General features: G+C 31.3%; 1 protein-coding gene across 2 annotated transcripts in view; it reads left to right on the top strand.

Annotated features, from left to right (window-relative positions):
* Window positions 1-25,362, top strand: part of LOC143239984 (multidrug resistance-associated protein 1-like) — a 178,163-nt gene that overhangs the window by 27,937 nt on the left and 124,864 nt on the right. For both annotated transcript variants that reach the window (XM_076481725.1, XM_076481716.1), the window contains exons 5-8: window positions 13,109-13,234; window positions 21,217-21,284; window positions 22,038-22,169; window positions 23,427-23,612. In XM_076481725.1, coding sequence (XP_076337840.1) covers window positions 13,109-13,234; window positions 21,217-21,284; window positions 22,038-22,169; window positions 23,427-23,612 — 512 coding nt within the window. The remainder of the gene's footprint in view (window positions 1-13,108; window positions 13,235-21,216; window positions 21,285-22,037; window positions 22,170-23,426; window positions 23,613-25,362) is intronic.

Here is a 25,362-nt window from a genome sequence, read left to right as displayed (position 1 = left end):
CACTTATAAAATGCTAGTGATGACTCCAAGTCAAGAATGTGTTTTATGCAACCAGAGTAACTTTATTAAGAATAATCATAACCTTGCAGTATCATTGAAATATTGATATAATCCAACAGGATACATCTGCCTAGGCATTTCAGCAACATAAAGAACAAAGAGTAGAGATGATAGAATTTAGCCTTATGGAACCCCAGCAGAAAAATCAAAGGACTAAGAAAGAATCTTCTCAAGAGACATAGCTGCACTTCGTCCACAAATTACCTGTTAATTTGGATTTAAGTAAGTGGTAGTTTGAAACTTCAACATTTGTCGATTAGACCATGGTATCAGACAAAGTTGAAAACTCACTCAGAATCAAAAATAAACACACAAAAAGGCTGATTAAAATGACTGAAGACTGAATTTGATAATTTCAGAGGGTAGTCTATTGTCAATTGCTGTGGGTGAAACTCAGTTTGAGGAGGTGGTAGTAAGTGGTGATAAGCAATAAATATGTAGAAATGATAAACTAAAATGCAATCAAAGTTTTACTAAGTTATAGAATGATAAAAACTAATAGCTGCTGGAGATTATTGGGTTTTAGGAAAAGTGAAATGAGATAATTTTTTTTCCAGGAATTGAAGCAAAGTATAAACTGAAGAAAAAAGTTCTAATGTTGCAAGCAGAAAATGAAGGAACTTAACAAAAGCATTCTGAGTCAGGAGAAGAGTTATGGCTATTCTTCAGAGATAGCTGGAAATTCTGGAGTAAGTGTGATGGTTGCATTTACATAACTGTAATCCAAAACATGTGCTGCACTGGTGGGAGTAAATTCAGGAATAGAATTTTCAGTCAAGTGAAGAATTTTTTATATATGTTGTACCTTTACAGTTGAGAAAAATGTTGTTCCAAATCTGTAACATTAGTTTCATTGAATGAGGCAGAAACATTAGCTTTGTCAAGTGAGGAAGTAGGTACAGAAACGTTACTGAGAACCAGTTGTCTAGGGTAACATTTTTGTCCAATCAGGAGTTCAAATGTGATTCAATATTTGCAAGGATTTGAAAAATGTCAAAGCTGATTACTATCTGGTGCCATAAATGCCTCTTGACCATCATACAAAATTAGAGATCTCTATAACTTAATCATGACAGTGACAATAGTGAGGATGGATGTAAGAGATCCATTGGTTCTTAAGATAAAGATGGTCTTTATGACATACAGTGATAAGCTGGGACATGTAAGGAAGTGGCAGAAATGAGAGCATTTAAAAGAATTGTTGGTTGTCTGTGAATTAATATGATCAATAGAGAAAAGATCCAGATTAAAATTTGATACATTTCTTTCAACGTGAAGCCTATAAAAAGATCAGTCAGCTTTATGGAAGCTTAAAATTATTCTGACTGTGTCATGATCACTAGAGGTTATCATGTTTAGAAGTTGAAGCTGTATGTGGAGGTAATTGCTACTCACTGGATTACACATGCTAAGCAAGAAAAGCTTATTTTGTTCAAACTGTTGCAAATCTGGAAAATAATTTGATTTTGGATGACTTCTATAAGAAAGCAGCAGCATAAACCAAGCAATATTCCACAAAGTAAATTTAAAATATAAGAATTCTGGGGATGCTTGTCTATGATAATTTATGTCATCCAGGATAACATAAATTTGATTTGAATGTTTTGACTGAGGTAGTTTGAAAATTCTGGATAGTAAGAATAAAGTGTTCTGGACAAGCATCCAGAAGAATATAATGAATACAGATGAGTAGACAAACACGATTACATGTTGTCATCCCATCTCTATCAATACTCTATCAATGGAAATTGTAGCAAGATAATTTTGCCTTTTGGGTTGGTTTGAGGAAGGTTTTGTTCAGTGCAATGAAGTTATAGAATTTATCTTTGAGTAAAGTTTCCAAAATAAGATGCTTTGTTTCAATGCATCCTCACACCTGGAGATACTATAAATGATGGAAATTGAAGCAGTATGTCAAATAGTGAATACTGCTTTTATTTTGTTATGCTTTTGCCAGTCATTTATTATTATTTCTATCATTTATTTCAACTATAAATGTTTAGATTTTATTATAGTGATAATTAACCTTTTCAGTGAGAGCACGGTGAATTTGAGCATGTTTGAATTGTGATACCTAAATAACAAGCTTCTTGTGACAAAGATGTACAGATGTTAATGCTGTGAAAGATTATGTACATGAGTCATTCATGTGAGATGTAACCTCATGATAACCACTAAATAAAATCCATGCTTTAATCTTGAATAAGTTAGCTTACAAAATGTATTTAAAACAAATTAATTTTATTTAAATATTTTGTTTCTTAAATTAGATTTTTATTCTTCCAGGTTTTTTTCCTGATTCCTTTATTTACTGAAATTAATAACATAGATGTTTGTGTTGTATTGTTTATTAACATTTTCATCAAGCCCTGACAAGGCTTAGACTTGCTAACTGTTTTTATTGTTTTTCAAACTATAAAATTTATATTCTAATTCTTTGAAAGTTTATTTTGGATTTCTGTGGCTGTTAAAAGTTAATAAATTATTTTTTGTTGGACCCTGGGTTTAAGTGGCATTTTAGTCTGTCACAAGTGTTGAGGTGAGAATATGTGGCTTGCATATCAAATATGATTTAATTCTATGTACAGGTGGAGATCAATATGTTGCTACCTTTTGCAGAGTGGTATTTAACATACTGTTATGTTTTTGTTAGAGTTATCAACCACATATTTTACTCTATGTTGTTGATTTAGCAACAATAAGTGTTAGAGAAGAGTAAATAACATATACAGGATAAAAGGATACTGAAAAACTATAGATATGCATTTCAAAGGCTCTAGAGGTTATGCAAATGCAATATGTAAACTGTGTGATAGACAAAAGTATTCTTATATTTGATGTGAACATTACCTTGTACTCCAACTTGTCAGACTGACATTGTCAATTCACACATTTCTTGAGTACAAATACTTTTTTAATGCATATTATTTCTTAGGTGTAACAGACTTGTATGCATTACTGAAAGCTTGCCACGTTTCATGTAGACACACATAGTAAATGTGGAATTACATTTAATGTTCCTTCTAAAATACAGGGTCATCAGTCCAATACACCAGCCCTTTTCACATTTGTTTAAAGACAGACTTACCACATTAATAGATGCTCCCAATAGAAAGGCTCATGCAAGGGAGTGAATCTTTTATAGAATAATAGTAATAAATCAGGGATTGTCTTCTGTGGTTAAAAGTTGAGAAAATAAGTTTGAAACAGGAGTAACAGTATCAGTGGTACAAAATAACAAGATAATCAAGTTTCAAGGGTAGTTTTCTTCTGCAATTATAGAAATAGATGAGTGATGTAGCTGATAGATGTTGCAAATGAGCCTAAATCTAGCAAGATGTTGCCTAATATCATTATTTAAACGTGAAACACCTTGATGAATAAGGCATTATTATTACACTAAAGGTTTCTGCTAAAACATACTGCTCACCGTATTAGTATCACATACTTAAACAGTTGTGAAGTTATTTCTTTTTTCTGAAATAGTTAGATACACAAAATGAATGGCACGTGAAAGAGTAGAGTTTAATGATGTGCTGGTTGTTGTTTGGAGAAAGGGTCGTAACTTTCTGAATGAATATGTTAGGGTTTAAATTTCTGATCCTAATATTTGTACAAAAGTGTACAATACCTAAGAATTACGGATCTTAAAGATATAAGATATAAGTTGATATAATCTGGTGTATGTCAGCTCAATGACAATACTGAGATATCTCAAAAAATGGAAATTAATTGACTTAGAACCCATTTGAGATAGCAAAAACACAGGCATGGTTGATACAGAAGTGGTATCCGTAACATCCAATATAAAAAGTAGGGCAGCTGGAGAGGGCATATAAAATCATGTGGCAGAATCAGAAGAGAAAACAGCATGCATTGCTTAAAATGTAACTTCAGCATAGGAAGATATGATGGCAATTTCAGAAGAGACAGTAGTATGTAGAGGAAGGTAATCTAGGTTCAATGTAGCACTCAATAAAGGGTGATTGTTAAATAACATGGACTGTTAGGTTTAGAATAAGGTTTAACATGGAATCTAGCAGAAAATAACCATTGATGCTAGGTTATGCCAAGATAAAACCCCGCAGCAGGTATATCAGAATGTATCTAATACAAATGGAAATAAAAACCAAGTACATTTAATAGTCTTGGTAAAGTAATAAATAAATTATGGAAACTACAACAACAATAATAATACAAGTGATGAATGCACTCAATAATAGTCTCAATTGTCATTAAGTTATTTCTAGATCATTTATTTCATTTTTACCCCTTTTTTAAAAAAAAATATCCTGATTTAAAGTGTCTACTTTCAGTGTGTGCAATAGATTTTGTTAAAACTCTTCTACTTATACCTAAAACATGGTATAGAAAACATAATACTGAACTGAAAATTAAAATCTCTCCATATCAACTACAATGTATTCATAATACTTTTTGACATCTTTGATAAGATTTTTTTTTTTTTTACATAAACAGATTGTATAATTATGTGGCTGATCTTAAAATAGTACAACAATACAGAAACTGTTTGCTAATTTCACTCTGACATAGTGAACAATATTCAACTGCATGTGATGCTTCTCTGGCTATTACATTCACTCCTTTGTCTTTTGCAAGTTAAATCCCTTAATATATGGTTCTGTTTACTGTCAAAACGTTTAAAGAGCTCAATGAATTTTCTTTTCATTCTACAATACAGAAATTTCAGTAGCAAATAAGAAGAGCATCAGAAGGAGAAAACAAAGGTTCAATGCGAACCAGAACATTGACAAGCCAATGCCTAAATGTAACAGAACTGATTAACATGTTGCATTAGAGGCAGGGAATAAACCAACTCATGGGCTGTCAAAAGTTACCCACTAAATGAAAAAGGTCTTTAACTGGGGTATTTCACTTGTAGTGTTGAAAATAAATATATTTTTGTTTTTTTTATGTTCTGTGATACTCTAGTATGACTGATGTTAGGTTCATGCTTTTCCTCTTTTCTTAAGCTTTAAATTGGTGTATAATTTAATTGGGTAGTATTGTTAGTTTTCAGGATATTGTGCTTTTAACGAATCTGAATTTTCTTATAAATGAAATGTTTTCTGTTACTTTCAAGTTCATCAAAGATTGAAGTGTTTAGTTTGTTTTAAAGACCAAACTAGTAATGCATACATTACTGGATGATAAGCATTTTAAGTCTAACAATCTAGTCATTGACTTCTGTTGATTACTTCTTTGTTGCAGTTGGTTAACGAATAAAGTTACTATAATAAATATGGTTTTAGCGCTGAAAGCTGGAGAACCATTAGAAATTTACTGGGTTAGAATATGTTGTAAAAATCATTTTAACCAGAGTAGGTTTTTTTTTCACATTTTTCATAACTTGTTCATTTCAGATTCGAAAAGTGAGATGTATGTGCAAACTTAGAATTTTAGTTCTCTCTTTTGTCTTCATAAGTTTTCGCTCAAGAGACCTTTTACCTTATACCAGAACTCAGTAACTAAGCTGAACAATGAGTGGGGATAAAAAAGGTTATATAAAGTGATATCTATATATATACAGTCTAATACTTTAAAATGAACTTATAGTTTAAATTCAAAAAAGCTGTCAAAGCATTAGAAACAAAAGGTCTTAAATTTATGACAAGGTTAATGTGAATTGCAGATTTTCATATTTGTCTTAGTTTGAATACTTTGAATTCAGAATCTAAGGTATATAAAGCAACATTTAAAATATTATATTGCATGTGTAAATAACATTTTGTAGATTCTTGTGTCTCTCCTCATCCACCCCAACTGAAAAATTCTGATATCAGCAATAGACCCTTTGGACAGTGAAGACAAAGGATAAATTTAAAATTATATTTTTACAGGCGTCAGATTTTGAATCTGAAATTGCAAATTAAGAATAATATAAAAACATTTGCAGGTTACATAATTTTTTATCACAAATTTCAGACCTAATGATTATTAATGCTTTGCAAACTTTTGGGATTTAAACTGCAATTTTTGAAGCATTAGACTGCATGTATAAATAACATTTCAGGGAATTTTCGTGGTTGTGATATCAGATCAGAAGAAGGAATTAGTAACACAATACTTCTGAGGAGCGTGTTTTGTCACAGACATGTATTGGCATTAACGTATATATTGGACTCATTTTTTTCATTTGCTAAATTTTGCTAGTTATTCAGTTCAAAAGTCTTTCCTTTTTTCTATATTAATTGTGTATGTGGAGCAACTTGCATATACATATATGGAATTCCTTTAGTAGACCAACTTCTAGTACAAGGGTGTATCATCATATACCTCTTGTCGTGAAGAAGATTGCACTGTCTCATAGCCATCAGAGTGGAGTGTATGCATATTCTTTAAACACATTCTTATGATGCTGTCAATATGCATCCTCCAGTTATGACGTTACCTTTTCCTGGCTAAACATTGGGTGTAATAAGCTTAAGCCTTGGAAATCTATAATTCTTAAACAAATCTATAAACTTACAGAATAGTGTTCTGATACAATGGTGCAGTAGTGTATCTAGGACTTTCGAAAGGGAAAGGTGCCATATAAATTCAGCATACATAAGTGTTGTGCAGCTGTATTTTATTCCCACCTTCTACACAGGATAAATTTGACCATCTCTCAGACACTATTACCAATTATTCTGATACAAGCTGACTTTCTTGTAAGATACTCTTTGATTCTGAAAGAGCTTTTGATTAAGTGTGACATTGGTTTGATCTTCAGGCTACATTCTTATTTTCTTATATTTGTGTCATAAATTAATTCATTACAGAACATCAGGCAATCATCTCTCAAGAACCTTTAAATCTGTGCAGGTGTTCTACAAGTTTCATTCCTGTCACTTCTCCTCTATATCCTATAAGTTTTCCATACACCATAGTCTCCCTGTCCTACACTCAAACCTCATAAATCCAAAATCTTCTGTTTACTCCAAAGAAAAATATCAGCCATGCTAATATCCTGTTATTTCTTGATGCTCAACTAGGCCGTGTTACTACATAACTTTCTGGCAGAGTGAAATACTTGGATGTTATCTTTCATAAGTATCTAACATAGAAGTCCCACTTTACAACAGTCATTTTCAAGATTACAAAATGATTCAATCTTCTGTGATGTCCAACTGAATTCACCTGAACCTGGAATTCACCTCATCTCCTTGCATTTTCTATAGACATACCTTATGTGTATATATCTTTCATTATTTTTATGAAACAGTTATTTTACTTGAATGCCAGGCCATCCATCAAGTCTTCAAAATAAAATTACCCAGTTCAGCTCAGGAGTTGTATGATCATGTCATATTTCCAACATTCGTCATCATCTTCAGGAATTTTGTAGCAAATATATCACACGTTGGTTCTTGACTCTCAATGCCATTCTTAGCAACTAGGTAAGCTCTTCAGTTCATCTAGCTAAACAATTTTTCAACATGTATGAGGTGTCTGCTCCTGAGGGTGAGGCAAAGCATATTGCTTCTCCAATGAAAAACCTGGCTCCTTATATTTATTTATTTTACACCTGAAAATGTTTTCTCTTTTGTTGTCATGGTTAAGGACCCCTTAAGTATCAATGGCTTGGGGATATGAATAGCTGCAATATTTCAGTATCGCTGATGATGACGCTGTTTAATGTAGAAAAACGAAAAGTAACGTGGTTCAGCTTGTTTATCATTTAAACGTGTAGCAAGATGAATAGCTAGCTATTCATAATCCCATCCATTTACTTTGAAAATTATATGAAACTGCATTTATATGTCTCCTGTAGTACTTTCATAGACTGTGAACTGGCATGGAGAGAGATGTGACTAGTTTGACTTTGCATTTGCTGATTCAATTTCTGTATATTTTATCAGTTTGTACATTTTAATATTGCTGTCACAATCATTCTTCACTTTATTGATATCCTTTTTATCTCTTTCTTGTTATAATCCTTTTGTGCATTTCCAATGACACCATTTATCTTAATTGTTTTGTTAAGTACAACAGAATTAACTCTGAAATTGCACTAAATAGGTCCACTTGACCACTAAAGATTCCATTAAAATATTGATTATGGAGTAATATTGAAAGTCTTATTGATTGGACTAGTAACAAATGAAATAAAGAATCTAGGCTAAAAGTAAAGTAGGAAATGAATAATCTATGCTATGTAATGAAACATAAATGTAGTGTGTTTACCTCCCTAGACGTTAAACTGGCTCTTTCTTCAGACTGTTCTGATTAGATATTGAATCAAACTATATAAAATGAAGATTAAGTTTCAGACTAAATTAGTTGTTTTATGTTAAGGTTTAGGCTGCTTACTGCAGTATTTCTTAGTTTTTAAGGGACCTTAGGTTTACCCAGAGAGACATGCTTTTCATGTGGTTGTTCATTCATATTACAACGTAGATAGGATGTAGCCTCTAGATGTTATCAGAACAACTATTGAAAAACATTGCTTTTGACATGTTATACAAAGTAAAGGTTCAACAGATACCAGCCAGCCTACAATGTCCATAGTTTGCTGATCATAAGGTAGGCAAGGTTATTAGTACCAGCCAGTGGTTCAACAGGTCCATAGTATGTAACAATAACTGGTGGATGCTGTGGGCATGTTTTTAGAAAACTGGCAGAATCCAATTCATATTTGGCCACAGGAGAAGAGAAGCATAACAGACTGCTTGCTCCAAGGAGTTTAATGGTCATTCAAGCTGGGTTAAAGCTTGATAATGTTTTGTGCATATGTGTGAGGCTGCAAAGGGGATGTTTGAGTTCCTTGTTGGCATAGGAGAAGCAAAAACGTTTTAGGACATTGTGGTTTATCAAGCCATTCAAGTGAGACCATTACTCTGGTAGTGAACATTGACTTCATTCAAGCAAATACAGATACACTAGGAATTATAGAAGAGGTAGGTCTCTGGCTATGTCTAGGAAACGTTGATTACAGAACTGTAGTGGTTGTCTCGAACTTTAAATCTGGTATTGACACAGTTTACAATAATGTTGAATTTTTTGCAACAATGAACAATCTATCATCTTGAAAATACAAGCTATAATTACCAAATTACCTACCTAATTAGATTCGCATTTTGAAACAAACAAACTTTCTAGATGTCTTCTGAAAAATAAATAAAAAGGTAAACTATATAAAATATATTTATGTGAGACATTGTCTGTATACTGTGGCCTGTAGTTATTCTTGCAAACAAAGGAAAGTCTACATGCTTCTTAGCCACGTTGTGAGGTTACAGTTTATTGAATTTAAGTTTAATTTTAAATGTTAGCTTGACGTCAAATTTGAAACATAGACAAGGGCAAATGGTGATATGCAGTCATACCATGCTTTTCCACCATCTTTATTTTCACAGGAATCCGTAATATAATTTGTTTAGTTTTCCAATGCAAAGTTGACATTAATACATCTTCCAAAAAAATCATTGAAATTGTTTGGTTCTAGTTGCTTTTCTGTCTTCATTGTACTTCACAGCAAATGATATCTCAGAAGAATATTGAAAAAAAATTGTGCCTTAGTCTAGAAAAGGTTGGCTACAGCAATGTACATCTTCACTGGCTGAGTAGATTATGTTTGTATGCTACAGCCAATGGATGCTGTCATCAAATAACCATCCATGGTAATGCTATCACAAAGAAAGGATACAGGAGTTCTTATAATCAGAACCTATATATTTCAAGATTTTATTCTGCTTTTAAAGTTTTCAGTTAAAAGGAGTATTTTTCTCCTGAAAGGAAAAGTTGATGACTGGCTCACTGATCCAGTGAACGTTTTGTCTGCCAAAGTAAACATAGTGATTTTTTTTTTTTTTTATGAATATTGTTGTGCTTAAGATCTTATTTGTCCAATTTTCTTATTTCTCACATAGCTTAAAACACAATTGATTTTTCAGTTATTGACTACTTCATAAATTTTCTGTTTGATCCTTCTGATCTGACCAATATAATATTTGTGTGGCAATCTGTTTACCTGACAACACCACAAAAGCTGCTAAGTTTATTGCATTCTAACTACCTCTGTTATTTGTCCTTCCCATAGAAACAATACATTTCTGTCCATGGGTTGAATAGTTGTAAAGCTGCACTTTGCACATAAGGGTTGACAGGGATATCCTAAAATAGTGGTCAGGTGATATGATGAGGAGACAACCTCCTTTACATTTTCATGAGTATTACCAGTTATGTGCAAACTATTACAAATTCAACTAAGTAAAGAAATGTGATTTTTGTCAGGCTGATATATCGAACAGTTTTTGAAGTAGCTTGGTTAATTCAAAACTCCTGTAAGGACAGTTTTCAGTGTTCAGTGCAAGTACATACATTATGTTTGTGATAATAATAAATATTATTTTCAATGTATAATAAACTATCTGTCCACTTTATTTATTTCTTAATAAATGCTCAACTAATTTCAGTGAAATTCAATATTGCTTTACAATTCATTTTCAGAGGACCCTTCCAATTTACTCTTTAGAGATATCAGTTGACCTGAAATTACCAAAATACCTAGAGTATAAAACCTCCCTTATTTTTTTTTAACAGAAATAACCAAAAGCAGCAGTGATAGCAAACACATACCAAGAAGAATTACATTATTATTTCATGTATAAAATGCTTTGTTATCTTATTTTAAAACAAACTTTTTATCTGAAGTACAACAGATTCTCCTTTTTCCTAACAGTGATATGTGAAGTCTACAGTACAGTAAATACATTCATAATCATTGTTTTGTATATAGAATAAAAATTATTATAAATTTGTAAAGTCTCTCTCATTCTTCTAAACCCAAAGTCAGAATATACAGTTTAATACTGCTAATATTTACTTCTGAACCTCCTGTTAATGTGTAAAACCTAAAAGTTATTACTATTGACAGAAATATATTAGAAAGCACATTAAATATCACAAACCTCAAATTTATTTATGTGTGTTTAAATCATTTATTACGAGTTGAGTCCATATATGAAGCATAAATCAAAGGTCCTGATTTTTTTTTGTAAGATGGAGAATGTCTAAAACATACAGAAATAGAGTATTTACACACATTGTACCCTATATTACCAAATATAACATAATGATATAAAGGTAAAATGTTATTTCTGAAACTGTAATTCTGAGGTAGGATAGTGTCTTGTTATTGAACATTGGCCCATTTATGTAGTCACAGTAGATTTTATACTATAATATTAGTACACCATTATAATTAATGATATACTGTTGCTGCAACCCATGTGAATTGCCAGATTTGTAACAGTCTCTATTATGAGTGTTGGCCACACCATTTAGTGATAACTGTGCTGTAGACCACATAGTGCACTATGAAAACTGTGGATCTTCATCAAACATTACAAGCATGGGTGGTCTTTCCTACTGGATAAACTGGGCGATTGCCCAGGGCCTCACACATTGAAGAACCCCCAGTACTATACCTTTTAATGAATTTCTGAGTTTTTTATAATTATGGGTTCCATTTAATGAATTATGCCTGGGGTTCCAGAATGACTAAGACCACCCATGAGCCAGTTACAAAATTCTAGTCATATCTCATAGTTTTAGTTCTTCAAGACCTTAATGGCATGATAGTTATAAAATTTGTAGTGATGTATCAAATGTACAACTATTCGTTAACTAAGGTTACTTTCTGATGCAATATCTGCTGTGCTAGTGTCAAAATGTAAAATATTGCAAATAATACTGTGGCATTACATTATTTGTTAACTTTGACCATTAAAAATAGTTATATTGAACAAATATATTACCTGAAACATTAAGTTTCTTATGGGCTTCACATAAATTTCCATAATATTTTTAAAGCACTTATGTAGCCACAAAAAGAGCAAAAACACCAATGGACAGTTTATGCTTAGACTGGTAGAAAAACAACTTGTACTCCTATTATAGGCTCATAGTATGGTGATATAGGCAATATTTTTCCATTTACATTTTTGTTCAAGCTCAATTTCTTTTTAATAACAAAGGAGTTTTTGTAGTTGTATGTATTGTTTTAATAACAATAAATTTACTGGTATCTCAATAGTTTGCTGTTATAAAACATTGTGAAAAGCAACTATAAAAAAATTGTACACCTGTTGCTGGTTCCGAAAAATGTCTAAAAGCTATTTTTACAGGTGATAGTTATTGTAACTGGACAGATACCAGCTCAAACTCTTATTTTTCTATTTGAAAACTGCACTAAATAAATTTGATAAATATACAAGATATGAATTTTTAGATATTTTGAGTAAAAATAAAATGTTGAAATACAGTCAAAATTAATATTATCAATTTATTCTAAAATTTTATATGCAATCATGCCATAGTTAGATGTCCTCTTGTACCTGGAGAGCTACACTGCATCAAAGCTAGGGATAAGGTTATATACCACATAAACTACATAAAACTACAAGTAATTCTTAAAGCATTTGCTACAGAGCTATGGTATTCTCAGAACTTCTGATTTTGCTAGAGTTTAAGTGTACCATAGAGTTTAAGTTTGAGAGAAAGTGTACCATGAAAGCCTACCTGAATTTCTGTAACTGATTGAATATGAAACAAAAAACAGTAGTTTTTCTTCAACTGGAGAAAGAGGGAAAACCTTATTTGTGCCCTCTCAACAGTATTTTAAATTCATAAATTTTGAAGTCAGAGCCCCTGCAAAAATAAATTATGAAATGAATCATCCCTTGACTTACCAGAAGGAAAAATCACTGTTGCTATGTGTATTATATTATGCTACAGCAATCCTTTCAAATGAAGAACTCAAGATGGCTTTTGGTATCTTACTCAGTTATGTAGATTAAAGAAAGAAAAACTCAGTAGTTCTCTTGATTGACATATTAATAACACAGCTTGACCAATATTGAAATTTGAAAAACAATCATCTTATAACTAAGGAGCAGGAAGTGTATATACTGTAATATAATACAGAACAAATAATTAATTAATCAGTTTGACCTTATTCTTTTTTAAAATAAGATTATCCTGTTCTTCTGTTTAAATTGTTCTATTATATTTTAAAATGTTGTTTTGTTTATTAATATAGGATTATGGTCCTCTCAGAGAGAAGGAGTACATCATATACATGGTCTACTACCCATTGGTTCTTATGTCAATGATTCTTGCTGCTTTCAATGAAAAAGTACCTTATCAACTGAATAAAATTTTCGAGGTATGCTTTATTTCTTTCAAGCTTTCTTTGGATTCTACATCTTCAAATAATCCACCTTCTTATTATAGTGTAGAGTTTCATCAAAAGTGTGTTCATAAGTCCATACTTACTGATTGAGAAAGGTGATTAATAATATTGTTAGTGTTTTTATGCTAAAACTATAATTGATACAGTTATAATTTTGTAATGCTCTTGTGTTGCTTTTCTCAAAATTCAATGCCCTTAGAGAAACAAAAACATAGATGAAAGTAGTATGATCAATGAAGGCACCTGTTTACTCTAAGGCTACATTTCCAAAAGTATTTTAAATTTCAATAGATTTAACAAGATATTCAATTCATGTGAATTTTTTTAAAAAATTACTGTATTAGACTTTGTCTGTAATTGAGAGAAATGGATCTTTGTTTTCCTCGTTTGTAACAAATTTTTTTTTTCCCGGTTTATCAACTATTCACCCTGCTTGTGGCTGTTAATTTAGAGCACATACATTTTCACATAGTATTATGTTTAATCTGTATTGTTTATTTTGAATGGTTATATTGTATGATTCATGATTCACTTTGCATCTCACTGTGCACCATACAAGCAGTAAATATGCATCAAAATGTGAAAATGTATGTGCTCTAAAATAACAGCCACAAGCAGGGTGCATGTAATATAACAATGCAATGAACATTAAAGGACAACAAGAGACTGTTTGGTCTATCTAGGACATCTTAACAACTTAATGGAACTAATACCTCAAAGCTATATTATTCATATATTTACCAAGCTTTCACTTATGCTTCCTTAAAGTAACTACATCTATAATCTCTGAATGTAATCTATTTCAGAAGCCAATCATCTTGCTATAAAAAAAAATGTCTTACTTAAAAATGACTCCTACTCTGTTAGTGTATTGCTATTAAACATGAAACATGATGATGCATTGACACTGTCGATTTTCTTAAAAATTTTAAATGCCTGAACAGATCCCTTCTAATTATATTTTTTTCAAAATCTTAATTTATTCTTGCATGGCAACCTGTCTATCTTGGGTATCATACTAGTACCTCTTCTCTGAACCCTTTTGTCGAACAATTCATTGTCCTTTCTAAGGTAGGGATCCCAAGACTGGACAGGATATTCCAAATATGGTGAAACCAATAATCTCTACAATCTTAAATTCCTTGAATGGCTTAAGAAACTATTAAACCAGAACACCAAGATCTTTTTATTCCATAATAATGTTAAGGTTATTCGCATCAAAATTATACTCATAATTGAAATTGTTAGTGCAAAAACAATGTGTTTCTTATCTAACTCAATATCATTGAACAGAGAAATCCAAGAAATTATAAAATCTTTGAATTGTTCTGAGCACATTTAATAGTGGCTTTATCTCGTTCATAGTAGCCTGCAGCGCGAGATTGAGGAGATGAGCACAGCACGTGGCATTTTTTTGGGTTTAAGATTTAACTGGCTCCTAGCTGGAGCTTTGTGGCAGAATCAACCAATTTTCGTTTTTAACATAAATATTTTAATATACTAACAACAATACAATTTATAATAATAGTTAAATTTGTTTGTTTGTTTGAATTAAATGCAGAGCTGCACAATGGGCTATCTGTGCTCTGCCCACTATAGGTGTTGAAAAACAGTTTCTAGCAGCATGAGTCCACAGACATACTGCTGTGCTGCTGGGGTGCAATAACAGTTAATACAAATAGTAATTCTATGTTGATACACAGGCACACTTCATTTGGTGGAAATGCTAGCTAACTCTATTCTTGTCTGGTCTGTCATAAGTTTCTCACAGCCAAGGTTATACAATGTTGTCGTAAAAATACTAACATCTGAAGTTAAATCTTCAAAGTTGGATGGTTCATAATGTTCAAAATCTATTATTGTTTCTAGTCAAATATCTATAGTTTCTGATTAATAAACATTTATGACAATTATAGCCTCTGAAATTTGTAGTATACTGACTGTAGCAACCCAACAATATTATACTGTTTCACTGCATATTGCAATGGCTATCTTTTATACCAATTAGACAAGATTCTCGAAAATCCAACTGGCAAAACAATACTGGTATTTACATATATGAATATATATATATAAATATATACATTGTTGATTCTTAGTCTCAAGAATCTTCTACAAATTTAGAGAACAGGCAGAACTTTCACTATACAAATATTTATTTCTAAATATACATTAATCTGAAGCAAACAAAGATAATAAAATAAATACTTAATATTCAATTCTTTACATATCACATGATGCATATGACTCCTTCATTGTGTCATCTCTTAATTATCAATAATTATTTGGCAGTGCTTGGGTGTGGACGTCTTTCCTTAGAACAATTATTGCCCTACAAGTGGTTTAACTTTCTTTGACTTCGTCACATGCACTTATTTCAAATTACTTTGTTGCAATTTTCACTGGGGGAGTTTGATTTACCCATGTTTGCTGTACAGTTTTTGCTAATTTCATATCATGCATGAATTCCAAATTTGGTATTAGCACTTCAGGTGCATATCACTCATCTGTCTCCCACTTTTGGCCACAGGGGCGAGTGACTTGTAGGGAGATTTTGTGCACTTTTTTCAGGATATATAAAGCACTATAGGGAACAATGTATCTCAAAACAGGTGGTATGAGTATTAAAACTTTAATTAAAACAAAATACAGAAAAACGGTTCGACCTTCTTAGGTCATCTTTAGGTTAATAAAGAGAGTTTGCAACTGACCATTGCTGGGCATATGTCTAAGTAATGAGAGTGTAAATAGCTACGGGATTGTAACCGTCAGTTGCAAACTCTTTTTGTTAAACTGAAGACGACATAAGAAGGTTGAAACATTGTTCTGTACTTTATTTTAATTAAAGTTTTAACACCCATACCAGCCGTCTTTGGAATACATTTTAACTTCAAGTGTGTTTCTTGTCATCACAAGCTACATGGAACACACATTGTCTCCTGTTCATGCTCCTATTTTTCTTCTATTTTTAGAAACTTCTACAGGTATATGCTGACTGTAATTTTGATCTTCTTCTCCATTAGAAATATATTTTAATTTAGAAAAATTGTAACTTTGATCAAATTGCTACTCCTTTACAAACACCACTAATGGTAGGTGCCTCATCAATACACTCATTGATAATGTCCTCCAGCTTCAGGCAAGGTCCACTAATAACCTTTCTTACAAGTTCATATAACACTTCATCCTCAGTTGATGCTGTCAAAAAAGAATTCAATTAATACTTCCAAAACAAAATTCAGGCAGAGTGCCGCTTGCTCTCTTTGGTTGATATCCAAGGTTTCATCTGTGATTATTCCAGACTATTGACTCATTGGCACATCACAGATGATCTACTTCATGAGAAAATTGGATAAAAGTTTTAATATTTCATTCTGAGTGGATGGTGATGTCATTCAGTGCATTCTTCAGGGTGGCTTTGTAATTTCTCCTTGAGTTATAGAAGAAAATTGCTTCTATTGATAAAAGACATTTCTTCAGTGTTTGTTTTGTTTTCTCATCTGCTCTTACTGCAATATTTTGTTGTACAGTAAAAATCAGGCATTCTGTGATCATATGTAAATACTCACCATTGCAGAGGACTTGCTTTATATGAACCACATCCAACTGATGTCTCACAGAAGTCTAACATTTTGCACTGATATTCAAACTGATCTACTTCTTCATTGCTTTTTGTGATTAACACTTGAATTTTTCGTGAGCCTGTGATTCTCTTTCTAACTTTTGAACATGAATAATCTATCTCTCATAAACTTCCTGCAGGAAAGAACCCACATTAACGTTTTCTCACGTCAAAGCTAACAAACGAATTAGTTTTACACTAATGAGAATTAAAATTCTTATAAGAGGTTTCTCTCTCAAACGTTTATGGATTATACTCCTTTAGAATTTGTTGCTTCGATGATTGGTTGGTGATGGAATCTTCCATTGTCTCTTGTGCTGCAGCCGAGAGAGGTTCATGATTTTTGTCATCATTGTCAGATGACATTCAAATCAACATCAGGCATTACAATGAATGAATCAGTTACAGTGTCATCTACTGCATGCAAAATGTCAGAAACAGTTTGATCTGTGGTTTAGACATAATAGATGCACAAGACTGTTTAATGTAAGAGGTATTGTTTGGATCGCATAGTGATTTGATGTTTACTGATTATTTGGTTTTCATGATAAAAGTGTTTAAAGTTAGTTATTTAAAAGCAATAGTTATGACACAATTCATTACATAACTTGGTGAGTATGAATTTTAATTGTTTTTTCAAGTTTTCCTAGTTGTGTGAAATATTGTTTTCACTAAAGGGTTAAAAATTTGTGTGCCTCAGTTGGAAGGTTTATAAATACAGTACATGTCAAACAAAATAGCAACAAGAAAAATGAAAGCAAGTTAACTGAGAAATAATTAGACAGACCTACAGTGATTAATTGGCAGTTTATCCATGATGGGCAATTACTAAAGAAGTTAAATCAGATAAAGTGAAGATAGAAAAAATAGTTAGCAAAAACAACTGCCTTAATGGTGATTTTTGTAATGTTTCACAGCTGTACTGAAACATCAGAGATTAGTAAAAGATTGTTTTGTTTTTTGAGTTCTAAAGCCTGTATGAAGTTGAAAAGAAAAAAAAACAATTTAAAGCTATGTTTACAATTGTGGCAACCATTCAGTTAAGTAAAGTTAGTGAAAATGAAGCTGGACTGCAAGATTGTTACTTAAGCCATAATTGACAATATTTTAAAGTGCGTTTAACAGAAGTAAGGAGAATAATTTTTGTTTTTAGAGAGTGTTCTAAAACAATTGAACCAATTTGTGTGGACTCTGATTGAAAAGGAGACAGTTATTTAAAGTTTGAGATATAACTGTGATAACCCACAGGGTATGTAAGTGAGTTTATTACAGATTGTATAGTAAAATACAGAGTAGAAAAAATATATGTTTCATGAATTTGATTTTAAAATAATCAAATCAGCTTGTAATTATTTAGTTTCATATAAAACTGTAATTTTCTATTGTGTAAATTTTTATATTTGTGTTTAACTTGTTTTTAATATATAATTTTAAAACAAGTGGATTGTGTGCTGTCTGTTCATTCTTTGAATTTACTGTCAATGAGTCAAACACACCTACCATAAAAACGTGGTCTATTATGTAAAACACTGACAAGACTGACAGTGATACAGCAGCAGAAATTGTCAGTCTCTGATACAATAAGCTGTACATCTAGGGTAGTATTTTCTATAGCAAAGTCTGAATCACTTGCAGTGTGCTCAGCATCAGGGATCTCCTCTAATCATTAATCATGTTTCTAGATAGACCACTTCTGTTTCAATTATTTCTTCTCATAGACTGTTTTGTATGAAAGGATTCACAGGAACAAAATTGCTGCTTCTATTTGCTTGTTCCTCAGAAGATTCCAGGTTTCAATTAAACTACTGAGTTGTGATTGATTTGCACTAACAATATTTTTCCCATACATTAAGAGCTCTGTTTGAGCTATAAATAATTGTATGTTATTTTATAAAAACTGAAGATAATTTTTAATTTAATAAGATTAGCATATCATAATATTTCAAGATCAGTTCCCTATTATTATTTTTAAGAGGTCCAATCCACCTCCTCATACCTAAAGAATTTCTTTTTTTTTATATAGCTCTCTAAACTAGCTCTCTTTTATATATAGTTTTTGCCCTTTTAACTTTCTTTTTAACCAGCTTTCTTGAGGTACTATAACCCTCCAACTTCTTATTATTTCCAGTAAATCTAAATTTCTTAATTTATTGTATTATCCCTGATATTATTTCTCATACCCTTATTAATCCATCCTAGCTTGTTCTGTTCCATTGCCCTTCTTTTATTTTTTTCTATAGGGTATATGCATGTTCTGTTTACATAACATTTGTCTCCTTAAATGCTTCCCACAACTGTTCAAGATATCTCCCAACTCTTTAGTCCAATTTATGAAAGCCAGATCATGTTTCATTTCATTCAAATTGACTTTCCTGAAATTTAAAAGCAGTGTACTATTCTTCCTCAGTTCTACATGTAGCAACATTCCAAACATAATAGTGTAACTGTTGATTGAACATAAGTGCTCACAAACCACAGTTCTGACTATCATATTCAAATCTAATGTAACTTCCTCTCTTCTAGATTTTATCACATGTTGGTATGTAAAAATATCCTATACAATTTCCATAAACTTATCGCCTTCATTGTCAGAGTCGAAATTTTCCCAATGAATTTAAAACCTCTGAGATTAAAATTTCCTATAATAACAACATTCTTTTTCAGTTACCATTTTGATCTCATTATACAGTTTCTCATTAAATTACACATTCTGACCTGGTGGTCGATAACAACTCCCAATCACAAAACTTTTCTCTTTATATCTACTAACTCTAACCCAAACTGACTCAGCTTCAATATTGTTTTTTTTAAATATGCTCTAACTCAACAAAATGCAATTCACTCTTTATGTATAAAGTCACTCATTCCCTTATTTTTCCTATGCTCCATTAAATAATTTATAGCCTGGCTTTTAAAAAAAAAATTATCTGATCCAAATTGTTCAATTTCAACCAAATATTAAAATCCTCAGTTTCCACAACTGCTTTGAACTCATCAATTTTTATTTTTAATAATCATAACATAATAATAATAACAGTCAATCATATATCTCAAAATATGATTGTGTTTTGTGCCTGTTGTAAATGTTGTCTAGCTCTAGTTTAAATTAACCACTTCATCTAAGTTGACAGTCTTTACTAACATGCTATTCCTGCCTTTTTTTAAGTGTAAACCATATGCTCCCAAAAGATAAATTTTCCATTAAAATTATCCCACAAACCCAAACAACTTACTTTGTCATTCTATTCTAGTGACATCTTTAGTATCTCATCCACACAATTTATTCTTGACAATATTCCTGACAAAATCAAGTCACGATCCCTTTACTTAAATGCCATTATCACTGTTTTATAATTATCAATAAGTACTTCAGATCCATCTTTCTTTACGTCATTACCACAAATAGTAAAGTCTTCAAAAAATTTCAAAACTTCAGTAAGACAAGATTTTCTTCTAATGAAACCATGCTGATTCTCCAAGAAAATTCTAATTATTTTTAAAATTACTTTGCAAAACATATTTTATCAGACTTTCAAAAACTGTTCCTGTTACTGATGTAAGATTAATAGGCTTATTATTCCCATAACACATTATAACACCTTCCATGAAAAGAAGAGTAGCATTAGCCAACATCCAATTTTTTGTCACTATCCAAGGACTTAAAATAAATAGTAGCAGGAGGCTTACATATCCAGTTCTTAAACACTTTTTCAGATAAGTTCTTTAAATAACCTACAATTTTCATACTGTAAATTGTCACTTAACCTCAACAGGATTTACTGCATTCCAGAATCAGAGCTTAGGAAATTCATTTTCTTTATAAATAAAAGTTATTCACTACAGTAGAGTGAGATATGTAGTATTTCCATATTACACCTTCACATTTGGGTAAACATTTTCTTATTGCCCTAAAAGTGACACTTTCATAGTTAATAAATTTGTATTTTTATACAAGTTTTATGTGATCTAAAGATCAAATATTTTATATACTGTACAAAATCATCTGAGAAGTAAATATTTTTGGAGCTGTTTGGAAATTTAATAACATTCTGCCAGAAAAGTTGGGAAAAGACATAACTTCTCAAATATATCTCATATGTTTATAGAGTTAAATCTATGGAGTTAAAATTAAGAAGTATAATTTGTGTAGCTGATTTATGCCTAAGTAAACTTGACAAGCAGTTATACATACTTCAAGGTGTAAGTTTTTGTTTGCTATTTATACCTTAATGTTTTTTAATAAGGTCTGCTAATGACACAACTTGGTATCAGCACAGTTCAAACTTTTAACCACTTAAGTGCATAAACATTGTACCTAACTTTTTTTTTTCAGAACCAATCAGGAAGCTATTTTCATCATCAGTCTTTTATGTCACGCTTATTATTTCTATGGGTAGACACGTAAGTAAATTATATATACATGTCTGAATTTTATCCACAACTTTCACAGTGTACTTTGCATAAATTCTGTGAAAATAGTTTAATTGATTAGTTTCATGAAAAGAAAACTATAGAGTGAATACTGGTTGGGAGTTCACCTTTTTTAATGAATGTTTGTTAAAATGTGTGACTGATTTTGTAGAGAGGCTGCGTTTTGGAAATTAATGAGTTTGAATAAAACTTTATTTTTATATGCTATTCTTTGTACAAGAACAAAAGTAATTCTATCCTTATTGAATTTCCTCACAAACATGTTTTTTTTGACCAAGTAAAGAGGTTTTTACCTGTAAAATATAAGTAAGCAATATAGATCACATAATCAATGTCATTGCTACAGTACCTGCTGATAAACCAGTTATATGTACATTATTACAACAGATTTAATTTAATATGATGGTGATATTGTATTTCAAAGTTTAAAACACAAGATAAATTGTTGCAGATTATTATACATTTTACAATGCTGTAAAAATATTTTAATTTAATGTAAACAAATACATAGCTGTACAGTAGTATAGCTACTGATGTCATCAACATTTTTATTGTTTCTTATTTTATAGTTTTATATTTTGTCTCAAGATGCTTACAAAGTGAACATAACCTATCATGATTTTTTTAAGATTTATTTTGAACTTCCTAAAAGTAATGAATTACATAGCAAAATAAGAAGTTGTTGCTTTTGTTTTTAATCATTGTATTTTTATATCAAAATAGGATAGTAAGAAAAGGATATAAAGAAATATTGTCTCTATCTGACATTCCTGTACTTATGAGAGAATTACAGTCTCGAGTTGTTTGGCTTATTTTTGAAAAAAATTGGAGTGACCAACTAAAAAAAGTTGGACTGTAAGTATTTTAATAAACAAATTAATCCTCAACTTTTGAGATAGTATATTTTAATTTTATTGAGTTACGGTTTTGTTTATCATTCATATGTTATTGCTTCTATCATTTAGTTTAACTATAAATTTTTAGTTATCTTAAAGTGTTGACTGTTCTTTTATAATATTGTGAAAGGTATTACTTTATGGTAATAGCTAGTCATACGAGATGCAAACTCCTTGTTTAACTACTAAATAAAAACATTTCTTGATTTTCAAAATGAGTTTATTCATGATATATAATTATATTTAAAAAAAATTAAATAATATATTGAACAATTCCCAACTTTATATATATATATTTTTTTTATTAAAAGAAGGATGAATAGAAGTGCTGTTTGGAGTATAGTAGGTTTAAAATCATACATGTGGACCATATATATATATATATTTAAAGTTTACTTAAAGTGTTAGGCATAAGTTGTTGGAAATTTAGAAGTAATTTGATATACTATATTTTCAGTTTAAAATTAATAAATCAGCTCAAATTTCAAAGCATATTTTTTGTTTTTTAACAAGGTAGAAAGAAAAGAGTTTAATTTGCTGGCCTACCAAACATTTCACTTTCACATATTTCAGTAGATGCCTGTCTGTTTTAACTGGAATTAAACTGATTGTTTATCTTTACCTCTAAAATGTACAACTTTTTTATGTGATGTCAGACAAGAGCAAGGCTGTTAATCATATTATTTAGTAAGTAATCAACAGAATTATATAAAGAACCTATACTCATATACTTAATGAAAATCTAACAATGTATTATGAATAAATAATGAAATTCTGAATTATTTTATATTTCAAGTGTCTTTATTTGAAATTATAGGATTTCCTTTCAAATCTAGAAACACTGTGTCAGATTCCTTATGATTTAATTTGTGCATGTGTAAATATGCATGTTATAATTGAAAAGTGAACTGATGAAATAAATAGCATGAACCTAAATATTTTTAATAAAATTTATTTTATCTTTTAAGAATCTAAACATATTGATTTCCACTGGTTATATGTATTTAATTGTTTCTGTATAATGTAAAACAGTTTAAAATATAGAGCAGAAAACTAAGGAAAATATTTTGTTATTGAAAGTGTGATGGGAATTGCCTTAAGACACCTCATTTAAGAAAAATAAAGATTAGGTTATGCTGCAATAAATTATTTTTAAAAATTATCTTCTTTCTCATTCATACTTCATTTAACTTCACATATTTGTAATTTATTTCAGTTTTGGAAAACTGCACATGTGGAAACCAAGAAACATTGTGGAGAAAGAAAGACCAACTGATTTAAGTGAAAATAAAATATCCTTATCATTTGTTCTCTTTAAGAGCTTTTGGCCTTATGCATTCAAAGGATTTATACTTGACCTCATCTACTGTGTTTTGAGGTTAACACCAGCACTAATTTTGAAGTAAGAATTTTTTAATTTTACGTGTTCCTCTACAGATCTTAATATAAAGTACTTTAACCTAAAACTAAGGAAACCAATTCAGAACAAGTTACATTGCTTCATTTAGTGTGTGTGACATAGCTATTTAGCACTTTAACAAACTTTACACGTTACTTAAAAATTAAACATATATAATTATTTCCTGTATTTCAGTACATTTATTGCACAGGGTAAAGTTTAATAGAAATATGCTTTGTAGAATCAGTTTAGAGTTATTTCCACTAATTACTGAAAGACTTTTACTTTTGATATATATGCTCTGCTGGCCAAAATCTTAAAGCCAATGAACATAAAGAAAAAATATGTATTTTGCGTTGTTAGACTCAACCACTTATTTGAGTAGAGCTTCGAAAGATGGAAATCAGAAAATGGAAAATGAAAAAAAAAAAACATTTTTGCATTTAATATGGAAAATGGAAACACTCCTGAAATTAGCCTAAATACTAGCTGGTCAAAAGTTTAAGACCATACCAAAAAGAAGTTCTAAACAGGGTAGGAAATGCCCAACAAGAGGTCTTAGTAGTGAGTTGCATGGCCGTCATTGCTAATAACTTCAAACATTTGCTATGGCATGGTTGATATAAGCATTTGCAGAAGGCTGGCTGAAATGTTATTCCAAGTGGTGAAGATGGCTTCACGAAGATCATGCACTATTTGGAATTGACGTCCATTTCTATAGACTTCTCTTGCCATCCACCCCCAGACATTTTCAATGGGGTTCAGTTCAGGCAAACATGCTGGATGGTCCAAAAGTATCACGTTATTTTCCATGATAAAGTCCTTTGTCCTGTGGGCATTGTGGATTGCAGCATTGTCCTGCTGAAAATTCCAGTCATTTCCACACAAGTGAGGACCTTCAGTCAATAAGAATGCTCTCTCCAACATGCCAATGTAGCCAGGTGCTGTTTGATGCCCCTGTATAACCCGAAGCTCTATTGTTCCATGGAAGGAGAAAGCAACCCAAATTATGATGGAACCTCTTCCACTGTGTCGTGTAAAGAATATCTCCGGTGGGATATTGTTATTGCGCCAGTAACGTTGGAAGCCATCTGGACCATCTAGGTTAAATTTTTTGTCATCAGAGAACAAAACCTTCGTTTACTTTTCTATGTCCCATGTTTGGTGCTTCTCAGCAAAGTTTAGCTGAGCTATTTCATGGTGTTGAAGGAGGTGCAGTCTTTAAAGATGGTTACAGTTTTTAAAGCCTTTCTCTCGTAGATGCTGTCTTGTTGTTCTTGAGCTGCATTCTGCATCTGTAAGGGCCTTAATGTGGTTCGATGATTGGCTGGTGTCTTGCCAGACAACCCATCGAATTCTCCTGCTCAACGCTGGCGAAATTTTCTTGGGCCAATCACTTAAAATTCTCATTTCGTATCCCTCAGAGTCTTTTGAGAAACTTGCAACAGCAGTTTTACTATGCTCAATCTCACCAGTGATGGCACGTGGAGAGAGACCGTGCTTTTACAGCTTGACAATTCTGCCATGTTCAAACTCTGTCAACGTTTTAACCTTTGCCATGTTTTTACCCAATGTAGCACAGGAAATGTCAGTTGGAGATGTTGACAACGCTAATGCTTGAACACAAATGATTAAATTTTGTTACGTGTTTACCAATTAATGCTTCATTTCAGTATGTTCTTAAACTTTTGACCAGCTAGTATTTAGGCTAATTTCATAGTGTTCACATTTTCCCTATTAACTTCTAAAAATG

Source organism: Tachypleus tridentatus, chromosome 2, assembly GCF_004210375.1.
Source record: "Tachypleus tridentatus isolate NWPU-2018 chromosome 2, ASM421037v1, whole genome shotgun sequence".
Classification (NCBI taxonomy): Eukaryota; Metazoa; Arthropoda; class Merostomata; order Xiphosura; family Limulidae; genus Tachypleus; species Tachypleus tridentatus.
Note: the sequence above shows the minus strand (reverse complement) of the source record. Positions and strands in the feature narration are given on the sequence as shown.